Genomic DNA, 18260 nt, shown 5'->3' on the forward strand with positions numbered 1-18260 from the left:
GTGCAGTGCACTAATGTGTTTTTGGAGATGCTGATGAAAACAAACCTACTGTGCTCCCAGTCATATAAAAGTAGAGCATATACAATTATATACAGTATATACTGCTTAATAATGATAATAAATGTTACCAGTTATGTATTTATTATAGTATACTTTAAATTGTTATTTTAGAGTGTACTACTACTATGTATATTAAAAAATTAGTTAACTGTAAAGCATCCTCAGGCAGGCTCTTCAGGTGGGATTCCAGAAGAAGGCATTGTTATCATAGGAGATGACAGTTCCATGTGTGTTACTGCTCCTGAAGGCTTCCAGTGGAACAAGATATGGAGGTGGAAGACAGTGATATTGATAATCTTGACCCTGGGTAGGCCAAAAGATGTAAGGAAAGACAATAAAGATATAAAGAAAGAAAATATATTTGTACAGCTTTACAATGTGCTTGTGTTGTAAGCTATATATTATTACAAAAGAGTCCAAAAGTTAAGGAAAAATTAAAAAGTTTATGAAATAGAAAAGTTATTGTAAGCTAAGGCTAGTTTATTACTGAGGAATAAAAAATGTTTAAATATAAATTTAGTGTAGCCTAAGTGACAGTGTTTATAAAGTCTTTAGTAGGGTACAGAAGCAACACGTCTACCAGCAGACATTTAAAAGAATTTAGTGTACATACTATTGATATGAAAAGGTTTTTGTTTATATGCCTATTTGTAGGCCTTATGTCCAGAAATTGAGTGTAGTAACAGGCATTTTGGCAAGCATCTCAGAAATCTTGATTTTGACAAATAGCTCAGTTGAGTGAGATGCAGATGGACAACACAGAAACACACTTTTTGAGAGTAATATGTAAGTTTAAATGCAGTTGTTGGCTTTACAGACTTTATGTAATTAGCATTTTATTTTAGAGTGTTTAGATATGAAGACATCTTTTACTTTTTTCAAATTTTAGATTTGCATTTTTAGTAAAACTAATTTTTGCTTTTAGTGAATGAAAATTTTTTTCTTTCAATGAAAGACATCACATTTTCATGTATAAGAATGAAATCATTAAATCACTGTTTGTTAACCTAAGATATTGTGACTATTAAAGGGGTTTAGAATGATGTAAAGGAGCTGTGGAAACTGGAAATAGAAATTTTGAAATACTCTGTAGTAAGTTAGAGCTTTTATTTATTTATTTTTCTGCAGAAAAGATTTTTTCCTTCCTGAAAAATCTGTGATTCTTTTTATTGACTAGAAAGATCTTGGAGCAGGGGTGAATTTGATTAGAGATCATAATTTTAATACACATATTGGTACTGTAGAACTGTAGGAAATAATTGGTGAACAGTATCTTAGTGTACTTATTATCATATTGGGAAGCATTTCCATCTTTTAAATTTAGAATGTTAATAAGATAATACTTGTAAATACGATCTTTAATGTGAATTTGGAGACAAATCTAGTTCCTTACAATCAGTTATATAAAATATTTTAAAGATATACATATATATTTCCTATGGAATGAATCTTTTGTTGCATTTGGGCTTTTCTCAGTTAGAGCCATGTTCCCTGAACCAGTACAGGAACTGAGAATGGAGTCTTGTGGAGAAAAATGTCAAATACACTTTTCTCAGCAGTTGTGGAGCTGCCCAGTTCTTGATGGGGTACAATTATTGTTTAGGTGTTGATGCTAGTAGCAAGTTAAAGGGAGGGAATTTGAAACCTTGTGTTTTCCAAGGATTAGAAACAAAAACAAAGAAAGCAAAACAAGCAAACACAGGACCAAAGCTCAAGCTTTGATTTTGAAGTTGATTTTTGAGGCCGCATGACTAATGCTTTTCCTAGTACTGCATACTGGCCGTGAGCAGGAAGCAAAGCTGATAGAGTGGCTGCAGATACGTCATTACATGGCTGCCTCTGTCTTCTCTGGGAGTTCTTAAATAGAAATAATGTTGCTCTGGAGGGTGCAGAGCTGGACTTTTGGGCTTTGGTGGCAACCAGCCTTAGCAGAGAATGAGTATGTCATGCTTCAGTGCCACTGCTTTTAGTATTTATTGTTTGCGAGCATGGTTTTGAGAATGTTGCTGGAAGTAAGAAGAAAGAAGGAAAATAGGTATTGAAGCAAACAATAATAAAAGAGATCTGTCACTGGAACTCTCTGTGCAACAGGCAGTGAAGTAATTTAAGATGTATTTCACTTTTTTTTTTTTTTTTAAGAAAAAAATCTAAGGTGAAAAAATTAAATGGTTTATCTTACTATCCTTTCTGTGGTAGTTTTTATTTAAATATGGCATCTTTGATATTGCAGACTTCTTTTTAAAAATTAGTTTCATTTAATATCAAGGATATATGTCAGTTTCTGGTATAGGGTGGGGTGGACATTTTGAAAATGAATAAGGAAGTATCAGAAAGCTTTAGATATGTTATATCCTTGAGGATATGATACTGTGAGCAAATAACACTAGAGAAGCCTTACCAACCTGTAATTTCTTGAAGACAGGTACCACATTTTATTCATTTTTATTTTGTTCCAGTGATATTTTATTCAGGAGTGCCTACTATTGCTAGATATCTGTTTAGGTATTGGAGATTTGAATAGATTATATGTATGCAAGTATGGGATTACATATGTATATATATGTACATATACATATTTGCTTGTACATATGTACACATATATTTACTTGTACATGTGTACATGTACATATATATACTTGTACATGTGTACATGTACATATATATACACACACACATGTGTGTGTCCATGCATATACCCTAGAGCCTAAACATTTTTGGAATGAGTTAATAAGTGGGTGAAAGGGGGTGGTAAAACTGAATATAGACAGAATCATCGAAGCCTTAAAGGGTCTCATACATTCCATTTCAGCAGAATGGTCAAGTTTAGCTGGCCATATTTTGGATTAGGACAGTTATGACTACTATTATAGTGATTTGAACAGTAGAATTGCTAATGAGATATAAGTTTTCATTGTTTGGCTGTCTTCATCTCTTCCTCATCTACTTTTCAATAAACTTTCAAACTTTCGTTAAAGTAGACAATTTGATTAAACATGTTCTACCTTAAAACTTTTAAATTATTTTTAAACAGTAAATTTTAAAGTAATATTATAGATCCTTTCATAATTTACTTAATATTTTGTCTTTGCATGTTTATAGTAGGAAAAAATAGAGAAATATAGATAAAAGCAAAGAAAAATCATTGTTAACCCCATTATCAAGAGACCATAGTTACATTCTGATATACAATGTATCAGATAAATTTTCTATATCTTAGTGTACATCCATAATTAAATGGGCAACAGAAAACTCTTTAAACTTGATTATTCACTTAGTGTATTATGAACATCTTTTTCTGTCACTAAATGTAGATCCAACACTTCAATGTTAAATGTATGAATGTCACATACATAGTCAATAATATTATATCCATGATATGCATGGACAGTGCTTAATAATTTGAAGATATTGTACATGAGTATTAATTCTGACGGCTAAGTTTTCCTATAAGAATTTTGAGAATTCTTAAAAGGGATTTGAAATTGTGTTGAATTAGCCACTGTTACAAGTTATTACGATGATGATGATGACTCTTTTTAAGGTACTTTAAAATAAAAAGATCTTTTAAAATTCTGGTTCTGCTAATAACTTGCTGAGTGCCCTTAGTAAAGTAACTTAACTTTTCTGATTCTTGGGTTCCTCATTTGTGCAACAAGTACAGAATTCTTAACATACAGAATAGAAAGAATTAGCTATTGTTTGGAGGGCACTTAGCACAATGCTAGGTATATAGTCAATGCAATCATCGGTATCAGTTATTGAAATCACCCCAGGTTGTTAAGAAATTTTCTACTCTTACAAGCATCTCATGGTGAAACATGCTGAGAGAAACATTTTTTCAATCTCTGTTTCTTAATGGTTGCTATAGTAGATGCTGAGGACATAAAATTAAACAAAACATGATCCTTGGCTTTATGGCACCTATAATCTGGTAGGGAAAATATGTCAGCAGAGAAATTTATAATACTGTATAATTATACTATTGGGGCAGTTTGACCATAGCTCTCCGTGAACTCAGTCTTGGGAAAGGTTGACCCAGAAGTAATGAGGTGCCTGTGTGAGTTCACTGTTTCACTTGGTTTAATTATAAATAGGCCAAAACAGTAATTATCTGTATCAGTATGTCTGGTCAGAGTACGTTGGGATCAGAGAATTGAAAAACTGTTCCTCATAAGCAATACAAGGCTTAGGTGAATTTAAAGTTTCCATTTTACTGATGTTGAATAGGCTCCTAAATTAAGTATCAGTATGACATTATTAGCACACAGATTTAGTTGTACTTACATGAAATTTAACTTTGGGTTTTCTTTTAAACATGCTTGTAGCATTATGCTCTTGGTTTTAGTAGTTTCATTTGGTGAGGAACTTGGTAATATGGCAAGTGAAATTTATAAATGTTACTTTACATTCCTACATTACATCGTTACAAGACCTACAGAGTAGAGTTGCCCAGTAACATTTAAATACCTTATCTCAATTTCAGTTTGGGTAAATAGTTAAAAGAGTAAAATATGCGATGGAGAAGATGTAATAAATTGAGACATGCACACAATGCAGAGGACCACTGTACTTGCCAGACTGTACCTGTGCTTTCAGACCTATTCTGTTTCATCGGTGTTAGGTCATTGGCTGTAAAATCTATGGGTTTGTGTGTATAAGATAGATATCTCTCTCTCTATATATAGATATATATACAGTGTGTGTGTATGTGTGTGTATGCATATGTTATACAATGTGATATATGTGTAGATAGATATAGATATGTCTTGAATTTTTATAAATTAAAAGAGATCTTGCCAAATGTAGGCAATCACTGTGAAAGCTCTTATGATCTTTGTAGTTTTGTGCCTGACAGAATTTTGAAACCTTTGTCTCTCTCAGTAAAGGCAAAGAACTGTCAGAGTGTTTGATAGATCTTTGATATTTCACCACTATTTAGTCCAAAAGATGTGGATTTTTTTTGTTGGAAATATATCTATCTCCTGAGATTCTTTAATATATATTAATATAGTGTGTCCTATACCCTTGTCAAAGTGATAACTTGATTCATTTATCCTATTTCTAATATAAAAACATTCACAAAGCTAACATCCATGGCTATCTGGCTATATTTAATAAATTCATAAGTGTGATTGGGTTTGTTGATTTGCAAAGTGTCTATTTATATAAGTTTTCTGATCTTTGATTATTGTTTTTGGTAAAAAAATTAGTGTTAGTTTTTACTTTACAATTGATATAACCATCTTGTTTGAAACTATTATCATAAAGATATAAATTCTTATATCTCTGTTATAGTTTCAAACTACCTATCAAAACAATACTTCAAACTATGTTTTAAACTATATATGCAAAAAGTATTTGTTTCCAGATCTTGCTTCAGGTCAGTTAATTCAAGTTCATTGTGACAGGAACACTCCCCAAATAAAAATTCTCTGGGCAATTAAAATCATATGTATCTCTTTCTCTCTGTTGACTTTAAAAAATAAAATAAAGCCGGGCACAGTGGCTCATGTCTATAATCCCAGCACTTTGGGAGGCCGAGGCAGGCAAATTACTTGAGGTCAGGAGTTTGAGAACAGCCTGGCCAACATGGCAAAACCCCATCTCTACTGAAAATACAAAAATGAACTGGGCATGGTGGCACGCACCTGTAATCCCAACTACTCGGGAGAGGGTGGGAGGATCGCTTGAGCTAGGGAGGAGGAGCTCGCAGTGAGCCAGGATCACACCACTGCACTCCAGCCTGCAAGACAGAATAAAGCCTTGTCTCAAAAAAAAAAAAAAAAAAAAAAAAAAAAAAAAATCCCAAAAATAAAATAAGAAAAGTTAAAATAGTTGTGAATTTGTGCATGTACTGTAAATGATGTATTTTAATGTTTTTCAAGTGAGTTTTCTACCAGTTTTATTTTTGACCAATTGTATCACACCTATAGCAGAATTTTGTTTTCTTCAATGGTTCAACTTATTAACATTATTTAAGACATGCTAAGTAACAAGTAATTTAAATTTAGTATAGAAGATTAAGTCAGCTGGGAAACTGTAAACTGCAAAACTTATTGGGGTGGGCCGGGCACGGTGGCTCATGCCTGTAATCCCAGCACTTTGGGAGGTTGAGGTGGGCAGATCACCTGAGGTTGGGAGTTCGAGACTAGCCTGACCAACATGGAGAAACCCTGTCTCTACTAAAAATACAAAATTAGCTGGGTGTGGTGGTGCATGCCTGTAATCCCAGGTATTGGGGAGGCTGAGGCAGGAGAATCACTTGAACTCAGGAGGCAGAGGTTGCAGTGAGCCAAGATTTTGCCATTTCACTCCAGCCTGGGCAACAAGAGCGAAACTCCATCTCAAAAAACAAACAAAACAATACAAAACAAAACAAAACAAACAAATGAAAAAACTTATTGGGGTGATATTAAGAATGGTCAAGGACCAGTGCTTTGGAGGTAAAATCTTGGATTTATATTTCAGCTTCACACACATACTAGCTGTGTGACCTTGAGCAAGATTGCTTAATGTCTTCAGTTTTCTCATCTGTGCAATAGGAATAATACTACTTTTCCCGATGTTGGGTTATTGTGAGAGTTTAAATAAGCTTTCATTTGTAAGTTAGAACAATGTCTGGAATGTAGTAAGTGCTCCATAAGGTACTGATTATTGTAATTTACAATTTGTAATATTTATAAATTATTATTTTTTCTGTCCATATTATATCTCTTTTTAAAATTCTCTGTGTTGGCCAGGCACAGTGGCTCACGCCTGTAATCCCACCACTTAGGGAAGCCGAGGCAGGTGGTGGATCACCTGAGATCAGGAGTTTGAGACCAGCCTGGCCAACATGGTCAAACCCCACCTCTATTAAAAAATACAAAATTGGCCAGTCGTGGTGGTGCATGCCTGTAGTCCCAGCTACATGGGAGGTTGAGTCAGGAGAGTCGCTTGAAGCCAGGAGGTGGAGGTTGCAGTGAATAGAAATTGTGCCACTGCACTCCAGCCTGGGTTACAGAGTGAGATTCCGTCTCAAAAATAAATAAATAAAATAAAAAATAAATAAAATAAAATTTCCTGTGTCTGTTATATTTCATATGTGGTTTATACCCTGCATTTTATTTTAAGAAAAAATATAAATGTAACATTATGTTTCTTGTTCATGGTAAAATATATACACCTTTTGGTTTATGTGGGAAATGTGCAAAGTAACCTTTGTGTTGAGGTGCTTTTTTTTTCTTCCTAGGTTGGGAAAATTTAGTACCCAACTAAGAATCAAAGAAGTTTAGAGTATGGATTATAGGATGGAACCTTTCAATTCAACTTCTTCATTTGATAGAAGAAGAACCTGAAACTTTGAATGTTTATCTTTCCACAGGTCACATCGCTAGTACCTTAATTGGGTCTAGAATGTGTATCTTTCGATTCTTTAACCTCCCTCTCTATTTTGTTTTTCCCATGGTGAGTATAAAATTTTTGACAATGTTCGAGTAACTGTAGCATTCGTATTGAAAGACAGAAAAGACATAAGCATCCTCACTTTAAAACTATTCATGGTTACAATGAAAGTCACATTTGGAACAATATCCTAGTGATGACTTAAAAGATTGGAATTGCTTCTCAGCAAGTTAGTGGACCATACATTCTCAGGAGCATACTACTGTGCAGGTGTGGTCCACTCTGCAGAGGGCCTAAAGCTTCTGTCTCTCTAGCCCTTACCTTTGGTCTTTGCCACATAATTTTTCCAAAAAGAGAAACCTGAATACAGAAGAGCAGAGTATTATTTGAGCCAGGAGCTGTTGAAACATTAAGTCAGAATTCTTCCTGGAAATCAGCAGATTAAGACTGTGTTAGCTCATGTTTCATATTACACAAGAGAAAATAAACTGAAAGGTCAGTTGAACAGCTACAGCATTGCCCTTTTCCAAGGTAATCAGCAGAGCATGTAGCAAAGACCTGAACAGGAGCGTGACTGGAAAGAGAGTGGCTGATAAAGAGGCCGGCAGCTTAAAGTGCTTGGGACAATACTTGACACTTCCAGGCCTGACCAGATGGGCCATCTCTCAGGGCTTACCTTCAGTAATTCTGATTTATTGTATTCAGATGTGTGTGTGTATATGTGTCTGTTAGGCAGTCAGGTTTTCACTTTGCCAGAAGACTCTAGAAATTTTAATATTGACCATTAATCATACCTCAGTAAACTGTAAGGGCAATATATTATTAATTTATTTGTAACCAAGAGACAAGGCACAGTGATTAAAATTAATTTCTAGTTATATTTTGTTAAATTTATTCTAATTTGTTAAGTCAAAATATGTTTATATTAATGGCTTTATAGTAGGTTCTTTAAGTTGTGTCATTAAACGTGATAGTATTTCCATGATTCTGAAAGTAGAATAATGTAGTATAAATAAATACTTTATTATTAAAAGAAATGGAGAGTTTTAAGGATTTCTAAATGACACCACTAAATGGACTTTGTCTGGTTTTTTGTTAATTGAATAAGAACATTTCTTTTTCTTTTCTTGATTTTATAGGATTTAGACCTAGAAAGATCTTAGCAATGGTCTCCCTTGACCCCTCACATCTGTGGCCCAGTGCCAGAAATTAAGAAAGAATATTTAACAAGTAATAGCCACTACTTACTTTTGGGATACTATTTTAAATAGTAGCAACTTTTAGAAGATAATAGTTTTGAATTTACCTCATACTCCCCCCCCCAAATACTTAATGATCTCTTTATAACCATAACTTCTCTATATATTTTATTAATCTGAGACTGAAAGTAGCGAATTTTCATTGCACTTAACTTTAAGAACAAAACCATGACTTAATTAGCTTTTATTGCTTCACATCAGAAAATAAGAGACTAAATTTTTTCTTAAATGTGGACTGAGGATGTGTTTATTGGATTGGTCACAATGCATTTGATTGTGTTTTAGAGATGGTACAATGTGAATAAAATTTAAAAAGATTAAAATTAATCACACAGTGTATGCTTGTAATGGGATTAATGTTTAAATTTTATTTTTGTATGAAAATTAGCATAGCAGAACAATTCCAAATTTTTCAAGGTTTTAAGTTTTCTACTTAGAAATTGAAGACTAATGATTTGCTGAAAGTAGTTAATAATTTACAACTAAATGAGATCTTCATTTTTTATTTTTTTAAAAAGGAAAGATGTAACATTTCATAAAATAATCTATTTTTTGTGATCTAGTTATATATAAGCACAGCCACCTTGACATCAATGATATTATTCCGTTTTATAAATGAGGAAGCAGAAATTCTGAGATTATTAAGTGAGAATTGAAGGTCAGTTGCTAAGGGGACTAGAAATATAACTCAGTCTTTTCTTTCTAAATCTATTCTTTCTTGTGTAGTACCATGCCTGGCACGTAGTAGGTGGTATATACCACTTAGTCCTAGACATATGAAACAACTCATTTGATAGCTAGTTTCAAATCTCATGAACCTAGGCGTTGATAAAGATTATAATAGTGAGAAGAGTTGTTTGAGTGAAAAACCACAGACCGGCAGTTTGAGCAGAAGTGAAAGGGTGGAAATTAACTGTCTGCATCTCACTTTTAATCAGGAGTTGTTTGCACAGAGTAGTTTGCCGTCATTTTAAAGAACAGTGAGAGGTTTGTGTTTTCGCTTCTGGAAGCAGGTGGTCTCCAGTGGGTCATCATATCCCCAGTTTATTATTCACCTGTGCAGATCTGTATACATTTGATCTTGATACACACCCAAGCTGATGAATTGAATTCTCAACTGAGAGAATACTATCTCCTTTTATAGCTGATCATTTGGTCACACAGGATGTTAAAGAGGAAGAGTGAGGAATTTATCTAAGGACTTCTTCCCATTTTCTGTCTCTTGTTAGTCAAAATTTGTCCTTTGGAGCCTTTATTCGTGTACACATTCATTTTATTTTGCTATGAACTAAATGTTTATATCCACTCAGAACGTAAATGTTGAAACTCTGATACATAATGTGATGATGTTTGGAGATGGTACCTGTGGGAGGTGATTCATTAGATCACAAGAGTGGCCCTCTCCTGACGTGATCATGGCTATATAAGAAGAGATTGGGGTGTGTTTAGCTTGTTTCCTGCCTTTCCTGTCTACCATGTCAGGATACAATGAGAATGTGGCCATCGGAAAACAAGGAAGAGTGCCCTCACCAAACGCTGGATCTGCTGGTTCTCAGTCTTGGACTTCACAGCCTCTAGAACTGTAAGAAATTAATGCTTGCTGTTTAAACCACTCAGGCTATGATAATTTGTTACAACAGTTCAAGCTGATCAAGACATGCAGTATCTGGCCTCTTCAGATAGTTGCTTGCAAGCCACAACCTCTATGTACAAGGAGAGCCAGTGGGACTGAGTAAATCAGGAAGCCACCTATATTATGTCTAATACAGTTACAGGAATTATATCTTTTTTATATTCTAATAGTCTATTAATTTTTCTGTTTATCTCATTTCCATCAGTCTTATTGAATACATTGTGTATCTATTCATTATTTCACATGAAAGATATTATGATAAAAAGATTAGAAACATTATTTCATTTGATTTTCAAAGCAGACTTAGAAGGTAAGTTCCATTATTCTTATTTCAGATTAGAAAATTTAGTTACAGTTGGGGAGCAGTAGGATTAGGATTCAAATTCAAACGTAGTAATTATAATCTTAAACCTAACTCTAATCATTTTATCACCATTCCCTAGAAAGAATCTGACAGATAATTGGTGCTCACTAAATATTTATTCATTGAATACTTAACTATGTGCCAATATTTTAGTTACTAGGAAGATATTAGGGTTCAAACTAGATAATTTTCCCACTCTTTGTACAATTTCAAAGCAAAGAATTCCATTTAGTTTAGTTAAAAGGAAAGAATTACTTCAGAATTACATTCTGTTTTCTGATTGTCTTTATCAATAACTTATGTAACGCTTTCCTACTCCTTGCTTTCTCTTCTACGGTCTCCCATATGTAACAGAGAATATCTTCAAGTCATAGACTTTGTAATGTCCTTTATCTCTATATTCTCAGTGACTAGCATAGTACTGGATGTACAGTAGACTCTCAGTAATGCTTATATAATAAATAGATGGATTTCACTATTCCTTGTCACCTTTGCTCAAACAGTTTCATTTCTACTGTTTTCTGATAGATGAAGTGAAGAGTGTATGCCAAGTTGAATACAGATTGGAAATGGCACTGAAAATTTATGTAGGATTTTGAAAATAGATGCATTTGGTTATTTGATAACATTTACATTTTAAAAATAAGAAATAGTTTTCAAAAATAAGAAACCATGTGTACCATGATGTCATTTAAAAAAATCTTTTCATTGCTCACTCTTGTATAACAGGAGGATCTGCCAGTATCTGTGCTTAATAGTCTACTTAATAAATACTTTATTAACTTATGGACTCCGCCTAGTAAAACTCATCCAAAATTCATCCTTCAAACTGCTCCCTGTAAAACATGTCTCTGATCACGTCAGTTATCTCCTCTGTAAAGTTTTTAAGGATTTTGTTTTTTATTCCACATATTATCTGATTGCAGACAATCTTTTTCATCCCAATTGGCCTCTGGAATACTCCACTTTCTCCTGCTCTGACAACACACAGCCAGTCGTCATGTCATCAAGAAGCATCCAGTTTTTACACATGTAATGCCCTTCTCTGGCTTTTCTCAAGCTGTCAAAAGATATTACTCATCCTTCAAGATACAGCACAAATGCCAGCTACTCCCTAAAGCCTTCTCCCAATCTCTTCTTCCAGTCAAAATCACTCGTTCTTTCCTGGTCTTGCTCATTCTTCTGTGAACACTTACTTATCTCAGGCCTATCCTGTCATGAGTTGCACAGTGTTTCCCACTGCACAGATGAACACCTTACAAGAAGGATCTTGTTTTATGTAACTGAATTATTAGCACACAATAAATATGTTTATCCTGCAATAAGTATGTTAGGGTATTTTTGTTGAATAATTGCCCTGATTGAGGAATATAAAATACTCACTTTAAAGTCTCTAATGCTTAACCCTGATTTGACAGGCTTAATATATGAATAATTTTATATATTTTGGTTACTTTTCACTTAAGAAAGTTTCTGCGAGACACCTGCAGTATTTTTAAAGACTGAGTTGAAGAGCTTTTTTATCCTTCCAAAGATTCTCAAGTCTCCACTCCTTTAACCCTATTTCCTCCCTTTGAGCTGTTAAAAATTTCTCTTGAACTTTTACTTTTGTGCTTTTTCTTCTAATCCAAGTCTCCCATAGGAAGCAAATGACAAAGTAAAATCTTAAAAATAAGCTATTAAGAAAAGAATTTTCTTCATGGGTTTCTTGGGTTTCTGTCCCGCTCAGAAGCACTTGAGAATGGATTCTATACCCAATACATTTCCAGGGAAGGGATTATCCATCTCCACTGACATATCTCCTGTGTTCACAGCCCTGTCTGAAATTAGAGCTTCAGTGCTGATCTAGGATGAACCAGCTGCCTTCCAGGAGAGCAAAGATTTTAGCTTGTTTCATTTTTTTTTTTCATAACTATCTAAACTGCCCCCCGCCCCTCCTCCCCACCCTGGGTAGTCTAGTCAACTTCATTTTCTTCCAACCTTTCCATAACTCATATGTTCAAATGAATTTGGAGTGTGTGATATATATTATGTGTTGGTATATTTATATTTGTGTTTTTCTATTCCAGGAAAAAAATGGAAAGCATTCTTAAACAGTTTTGGAACTTGAGGGGAAAAATCGTAACGTAGCTAATAGCTAATATGTGTTTTAAAATCTAAGCAAGTGTAATAAGTAAAAGAAAATTGATAAAGTAAAAGTACACTATAGTGTTACCACTTCAAGGTGGAGAAAAGTTCCAGCTACCATTTATTGAACGCTGTGGGGAATGCTCCTACTGTGTTTCATTGATTCCTTACAATCTGTGAGGTTCCCTCGAGCCCCCAGTTAATGTGTTAAGAAAATCAGGAAAAAGGAGATGAAGGGACTTGTTCAGAGTCACATATGGTGTATGTGAGTCTGGACTTGAAAGTAGACTATTTCTGGAAGTAAAGCTAATATCAGCTACCCCTGATTCTCTTAATTATAAGATTAAATTAATTAAATATAAGATTAAATAGAATTATAAGATTAATTACCTTAAGAGTAAAACATAAATAACTTTCTTTAAAAGTGAAATATGACTTTTAATTTGAGATTTAACTTGAAATCTACCTTTTGTGATTAATGATGTGATGTCCTTATTGCTTATTACCTTCTTGATCTTGGACAATTTATTTATTTATGTTTGCCTCTGTCTCTTCCTATGTAACAGAGGGTTTAAAACATTGATATAGAGGTCACATCTGATAATTTTTGTAACAGTTCTTTATATCTATACAAAATGCTAGTTCCTATACTAATTTCATTTTATCTTCTTGGTTACCAAAAATTTGACCTAGTTTTTAAATATCCTCTAAATTCATAGCAAAATATTAAGAGAGATGACTATAGTAGGAGAGGGCACAGGCATGATGAGCTTGCTGTATCCTCAGGCATTTTCCTTTTTGAGCCACAGTGATTTCAAAGTGCAATGTGTATTTCTGTATCAGAAGCTGTAGGGCTGACCTTGAGGGAAGTCAAGATACTTAAAGTAATATAATGCTATAATCGTGTTTCCATTGAAATTTTACTAAATGGGACATTTGAAAATACTTTAAGAAACTTTTTTAGAAAATGATTATTTTTTAAACTTCAACTTTACATAAATCTGAAAGTTTATCGTAAGGTATTATACCAACATTGAAAGTAAAATGATTACATTTGTTTACCCTCCCAATGTTATACCTTTTTGGAAAATCAGTAGTTTTCCTTTTATTATGAGGGTGTGTGTGTGTGTATATCTTTTACCCTAAGTTCAATTTTTGTTTTGTTGATTGTTCCACATTGTTTGATCATTTTATTGCCTGTTATTACTTATATAATTTAATATGGATTATCATTTCCATATTCCAAGAAGTATAGCTGACTGATATCTGGAAGAGGTTAAAAAAACCACACACACACACAACATTTTCTCATATGATTTAAAGAGTTTGCATATGGTGTTCCATCAGGCCTGCATATCTAGTTTGTTTGTCTAGGTAAGTATTTTAAGTATTTTGAAGCAGTTGCCACTGTTTACATTAGGAAGACTTCATAGAAAAATCTGTATTTTTTAATATTCTTGAATAATTACATGATTGGACAAAATACGCTACGTAACAATGAGCTGTAACTATTAAATAGAGGCTGTGCTATTAGATGAGGCTTGTACTTTCCATCTCAACAGTTTCTGCTTTGTTTTCCTTAATTATTTTATCATCAACTTTGCAATTTTGTGTTTCTTGTGTGTTGTCAGCTCCTCATATTTGTTACACCGGCCTGGCTCATTTGGGTGGTTCAGTTTATGTCCCCTTGAATAAAAACTATCTTGTGAGACTGGGATTATTTCGGGCAGGATTCCATATCAGCACATTTTGCCCTACTTCATTATTTTTATGGTTGTCATATAATTTATCATTTGGATATTCCACAGTTCATTCACCTAGTTTCCCATTGTTGCAAAGGTAGGTTATTTTCCATGGTTTTGTATTATAAATAATGCCATAAAGAATAAATAGTATTGTATACATAGATGTCTTTGCATCTTTGTGTGATGTATGTCCAAAGGACAGATTTCTAAAAATAGAGTTACTTACTTGAAGAGTGTGATTTTGAAATTTTCAAAGCTGTTGTCAAATTGTTTTCTAATTGATATTTCAACCAAGAGCATTTGAAAATGTCTTTTCTCCTGAACCATATCCCATCCGTATAGACTATCATATGTTTCTGGGTCTTTTAGGTGGAAAATTGAATTTTGAAGTTTAGGTTTGCACTTCTTTAGTTATATATGAATTTGATCATTGTTTCTAATGTTTATTGGCTACCTGTGCTTCATTTTCCATGAACACTTGGACTTATTTTTAAAATATTAAAGTTTACAAGTCTGATCTCTCTGTAAGTTATTTTGTTTTAGAGATCTACTTTTTATGACAGACTTATAGATTTCAATATTTTATTGAATAAGCTATCCTTTTCTTACTGTTTTGAAATGCCCTTTCATCACATATTGAATTTTTACTTCGGCTTAATACTCTTTCAGAAACTCGGATTTGCTCCATAGATCTATTTCAAATGATTTAAGTTCCTCAAATTTTATAAACCTAGTTTTACATACTCAGTAAAATTCCTATAACTATTATATAAAATTATGTTGCTGTTTTAATTATGTGAAAAATTATAGTTTTAGGAAAACTGTACTTCATTTTTCTTTAAATGGTAGTTATTTGTTATACATAATTAGAACAATGCAATGGAGAAAGTAAAAAGAAACGTCACCAAAATAATCCTCACTGATATTAAGGGTATATAATTCTTGATATTTTTATATGCCTATCTTTAGATGGAAGGTTAGAGAAAATGCTTGATAGAAATACTATAATGAGACATGAGAAAATAAATGTCTGTTAACTTTAATTTAAACAATGAAATTAAAGTGAAATGAAAAGAAGAAATTATTGGAATTCATATACAACTTTCTTTACTGTAAAGTTTTATTTCAGTGCTCGTCTAAGATTAATAAAGACATGAAAGAGTATAATGATGACAACCTTAAATTTTACTCTGTGTTGAGTGATTCTCTGCTATAAAATTTCATCCTCCTTTCACTCATCTCTTTTTTTAAATACAATGTTTTTACTTTGTCAGCTGAGATCCCTTTTCATGATCACATTCACACAGTTCCACGATTGTCTAGCCAAGGTTCTATATTTAAGGAGTCAGTTCTTAGACACACTCCTACAATAACTGTTCGTTCTTGTGTTTGTTTTTAATTTTTAATTGCCATTTAGAAAAATGGAAAGTAGCTTATTTTTCTTCAAGAATGGTTCATTAGTGTCATTGACTAAAACTCAATTTTAAATTTGACAGTATTTTAAAAAATTCTTTAGATATGAATAGAAACTTGTCTCCTAGGATATTTCTAGATTACTACTTTTCCTTCTTAGAATTGTGTGGAGTTGGTTTTATCTTTTGGTTTTTAATTGATGTTGCCTTTTTCTGCCTGGTTGTCTATAGACTCATTTCTTTTATCTTTTGAATTTCAGTTGCTTAAATTGGAATATATTTTGTGTGTGTTTGTTTCCCAAACTTTTCTTAAAAAATTGTATGCTCTTTTTAACATGTGGATTTAATTCTTTAGGAAAATTTTCCAGTTTTATTCCATCTATATTCATTTTATTTAGTTTTATTTTTCAGTCAGCAGCTATCCATATTTGGATCATATTTTTTTTGTCTATGTTGGGTGTCTCTTAGGTTCTCTTTAATATATTCAAATTCATTGTTTTTCTTAAATTATTTCAATTCTCAGTTATTTATTCATTTAATAATTTGCTATTTTTGCTATACTATGTACTTTTTTTTTGCTGAGTCTAAACTTATTCATCATTATCTATTGATATACTTTATTCCTCCATTTATTTCGTTAAGTCTACAGTCTTTTACTTTTCATTCTCTTGTCGTATAATCTTTCAGCTCTTATTCTTTTGAGTTTATTTTTAATTAAGTTGTATAATGTGAAACATTTGTAAAAAGGTCAATTTTCTATGTAGCTAAGTTGAGATATTGTTCATTATTCTGCATCTCAAATTTTGTATATTCCCTGGATATCCCGTACCTAGATTCCTGCCATCTTTCAGGGCAAGATTGCTTAGCCCTGAGGGTATGGGGAGGTATAGAGAAGCCTATTGGCTTGTATAGTATTGTATATAATATTGTATACAATTTTGTATAGTTCTGGAACCTTCACTTCTGACATAGAGCACCAGCCACATGGTTTAGTTCTCCAGTTTTACCAAGTTTTTCCTAGTTTGTTTCTTACTGGATATAGGGGATACCAATGAAAATAGGGTAGTAATTTTGGTGTACCGGTACCTGATATAGGGGAACTGGGAAAGGATCAGGAGCAGGCATGCGCTGTTCTTGGTCCTGCTTAGGAATCTGTGATTTCTTCTTGTGGCCACTGGCTTTTGTACTTTGATATGATGTATGTTCTTGCCATGCTCAGTTGCTTTAGGGAAGGAAAAGGCTGCAGGCCAAATCTGGCCCACCACCCGGTTTTGTAAATAAAGTGTTACTGGAACACAGCCACACCCACTCATTAACTTTTTGTCCGTGGCCCCTTTCATGCTTCAGAGGCATCCTTGAGTAGCTGTGACAGAGACCATATGGCTGACAACGCCTAAAATATTTGCCGTCTGCCCCTTAACAGGAAAAGTTTGCCAAACCCTGCAGTAGGCTAATTTTATTTTTCTTGCTGAATTTTGACTGTGTTATTTCATTTCCTTAGGAATCAGAGGAGAGAGATGTAGAGATTCTGTTTCATTACACTGTCTTGACATGGAAGTTGCTATAATGCTAGTTTTTAAAAAATTCATGAAATAGTATAACCATCATGTTTCGTCTCTCATACCAGTGCTTGAAGTTACCAAAAATGCTAGTTAGATTAGCTCAGTTTATTTTAAATAAGAGTGATTTTATCCTACCAGGTAACCTCTACTAATAAATGAAATTATTTATATTATTCCTCTTTAATAATGTCCTTTTTTTCCCTAAGTAAGACTAAAGCAGTTAATTACAGTAGCTTTTCTAGAAGACTATTTAATTTTCTAACTTATTTTCTTTCACACTTCTTCAAAGGTATAAACAGTTTAGCCAAATTTTGAACAACATTGGAGAAAACGAAGGTGGTATTGATAAGTTTTCCAGAGGCTATGAATCATTTGGCGTCCACAGATGTGCTGATGGTGGTTTATACTGCAAAGAATGGGCCCCGGGAGCAGAAGGAGTTTTTCTTACTGGAGATTTTAGTAAGTACTTGAAAGCATTGAACTAAATAGTGATATCTTATTAACTATTTAATACATATATTTCTTATATTTCATATATTTAACCATACGGACATTAATGATTGCAAATAAATATCAGACTTTTCAGATAGAACCTTCTAATTTATTAAGCTCTTTGTGTGGTGCAGCTGTTTCTGTTATAATATGATACGTGTATTCTTGACTTTCTGTTCTGTAAAATCATGTACTAGAAATAACAAGGTTTATGAGAAAAATG

General features: G+C 33.2%; 1 protein-coding gene across 2 annotated transcripts in view; it reads left to right on the forward strand.

Annotated features, from left to right (window-relative positions):
- The window catches only part of GBE1 (1,4-alpha-glucan branching enzyme 1), a 262977-nt gene that overhangs the window by 33567 nt on the left and 211150 nt on the right, over positions 1-18260 (forward strand). Inside the window, exons 1-2 of one of the 2 annotated variants that reach the window (XM_050779010.1) lie at positions 13302-14665; positions 17835-18004. In XM_050779010.1, the coding sequence (XP_050634967.1) occupies positions 14361-14665; positions 17835-18004 (475 nt within the window). In that variant the 5' untranslated portion in view covers positions 13302-14360. Of the gene's footprint in view, positions 1-13301; positions 14666-17834; positions 18005-18260 lie in introns of those variants that run through there. The other variant, XM_050779011.1, reaches the window with a different exon arrangement.

The sequence above is a fragment of the Macaca thibetana genome, chromosome 2 (genome assembly GCF_024542745.1).
Source record: "Macaca thibetana thibetana isolate TM-01 chromosome 2, ASM2454274v1, whole genome shotgun sequence".
NCBI lineage: Eukaryota > Metazoa > Chordata > Mammalia > Primates > Cercopithecidae > Macaca > Macaca thibetana.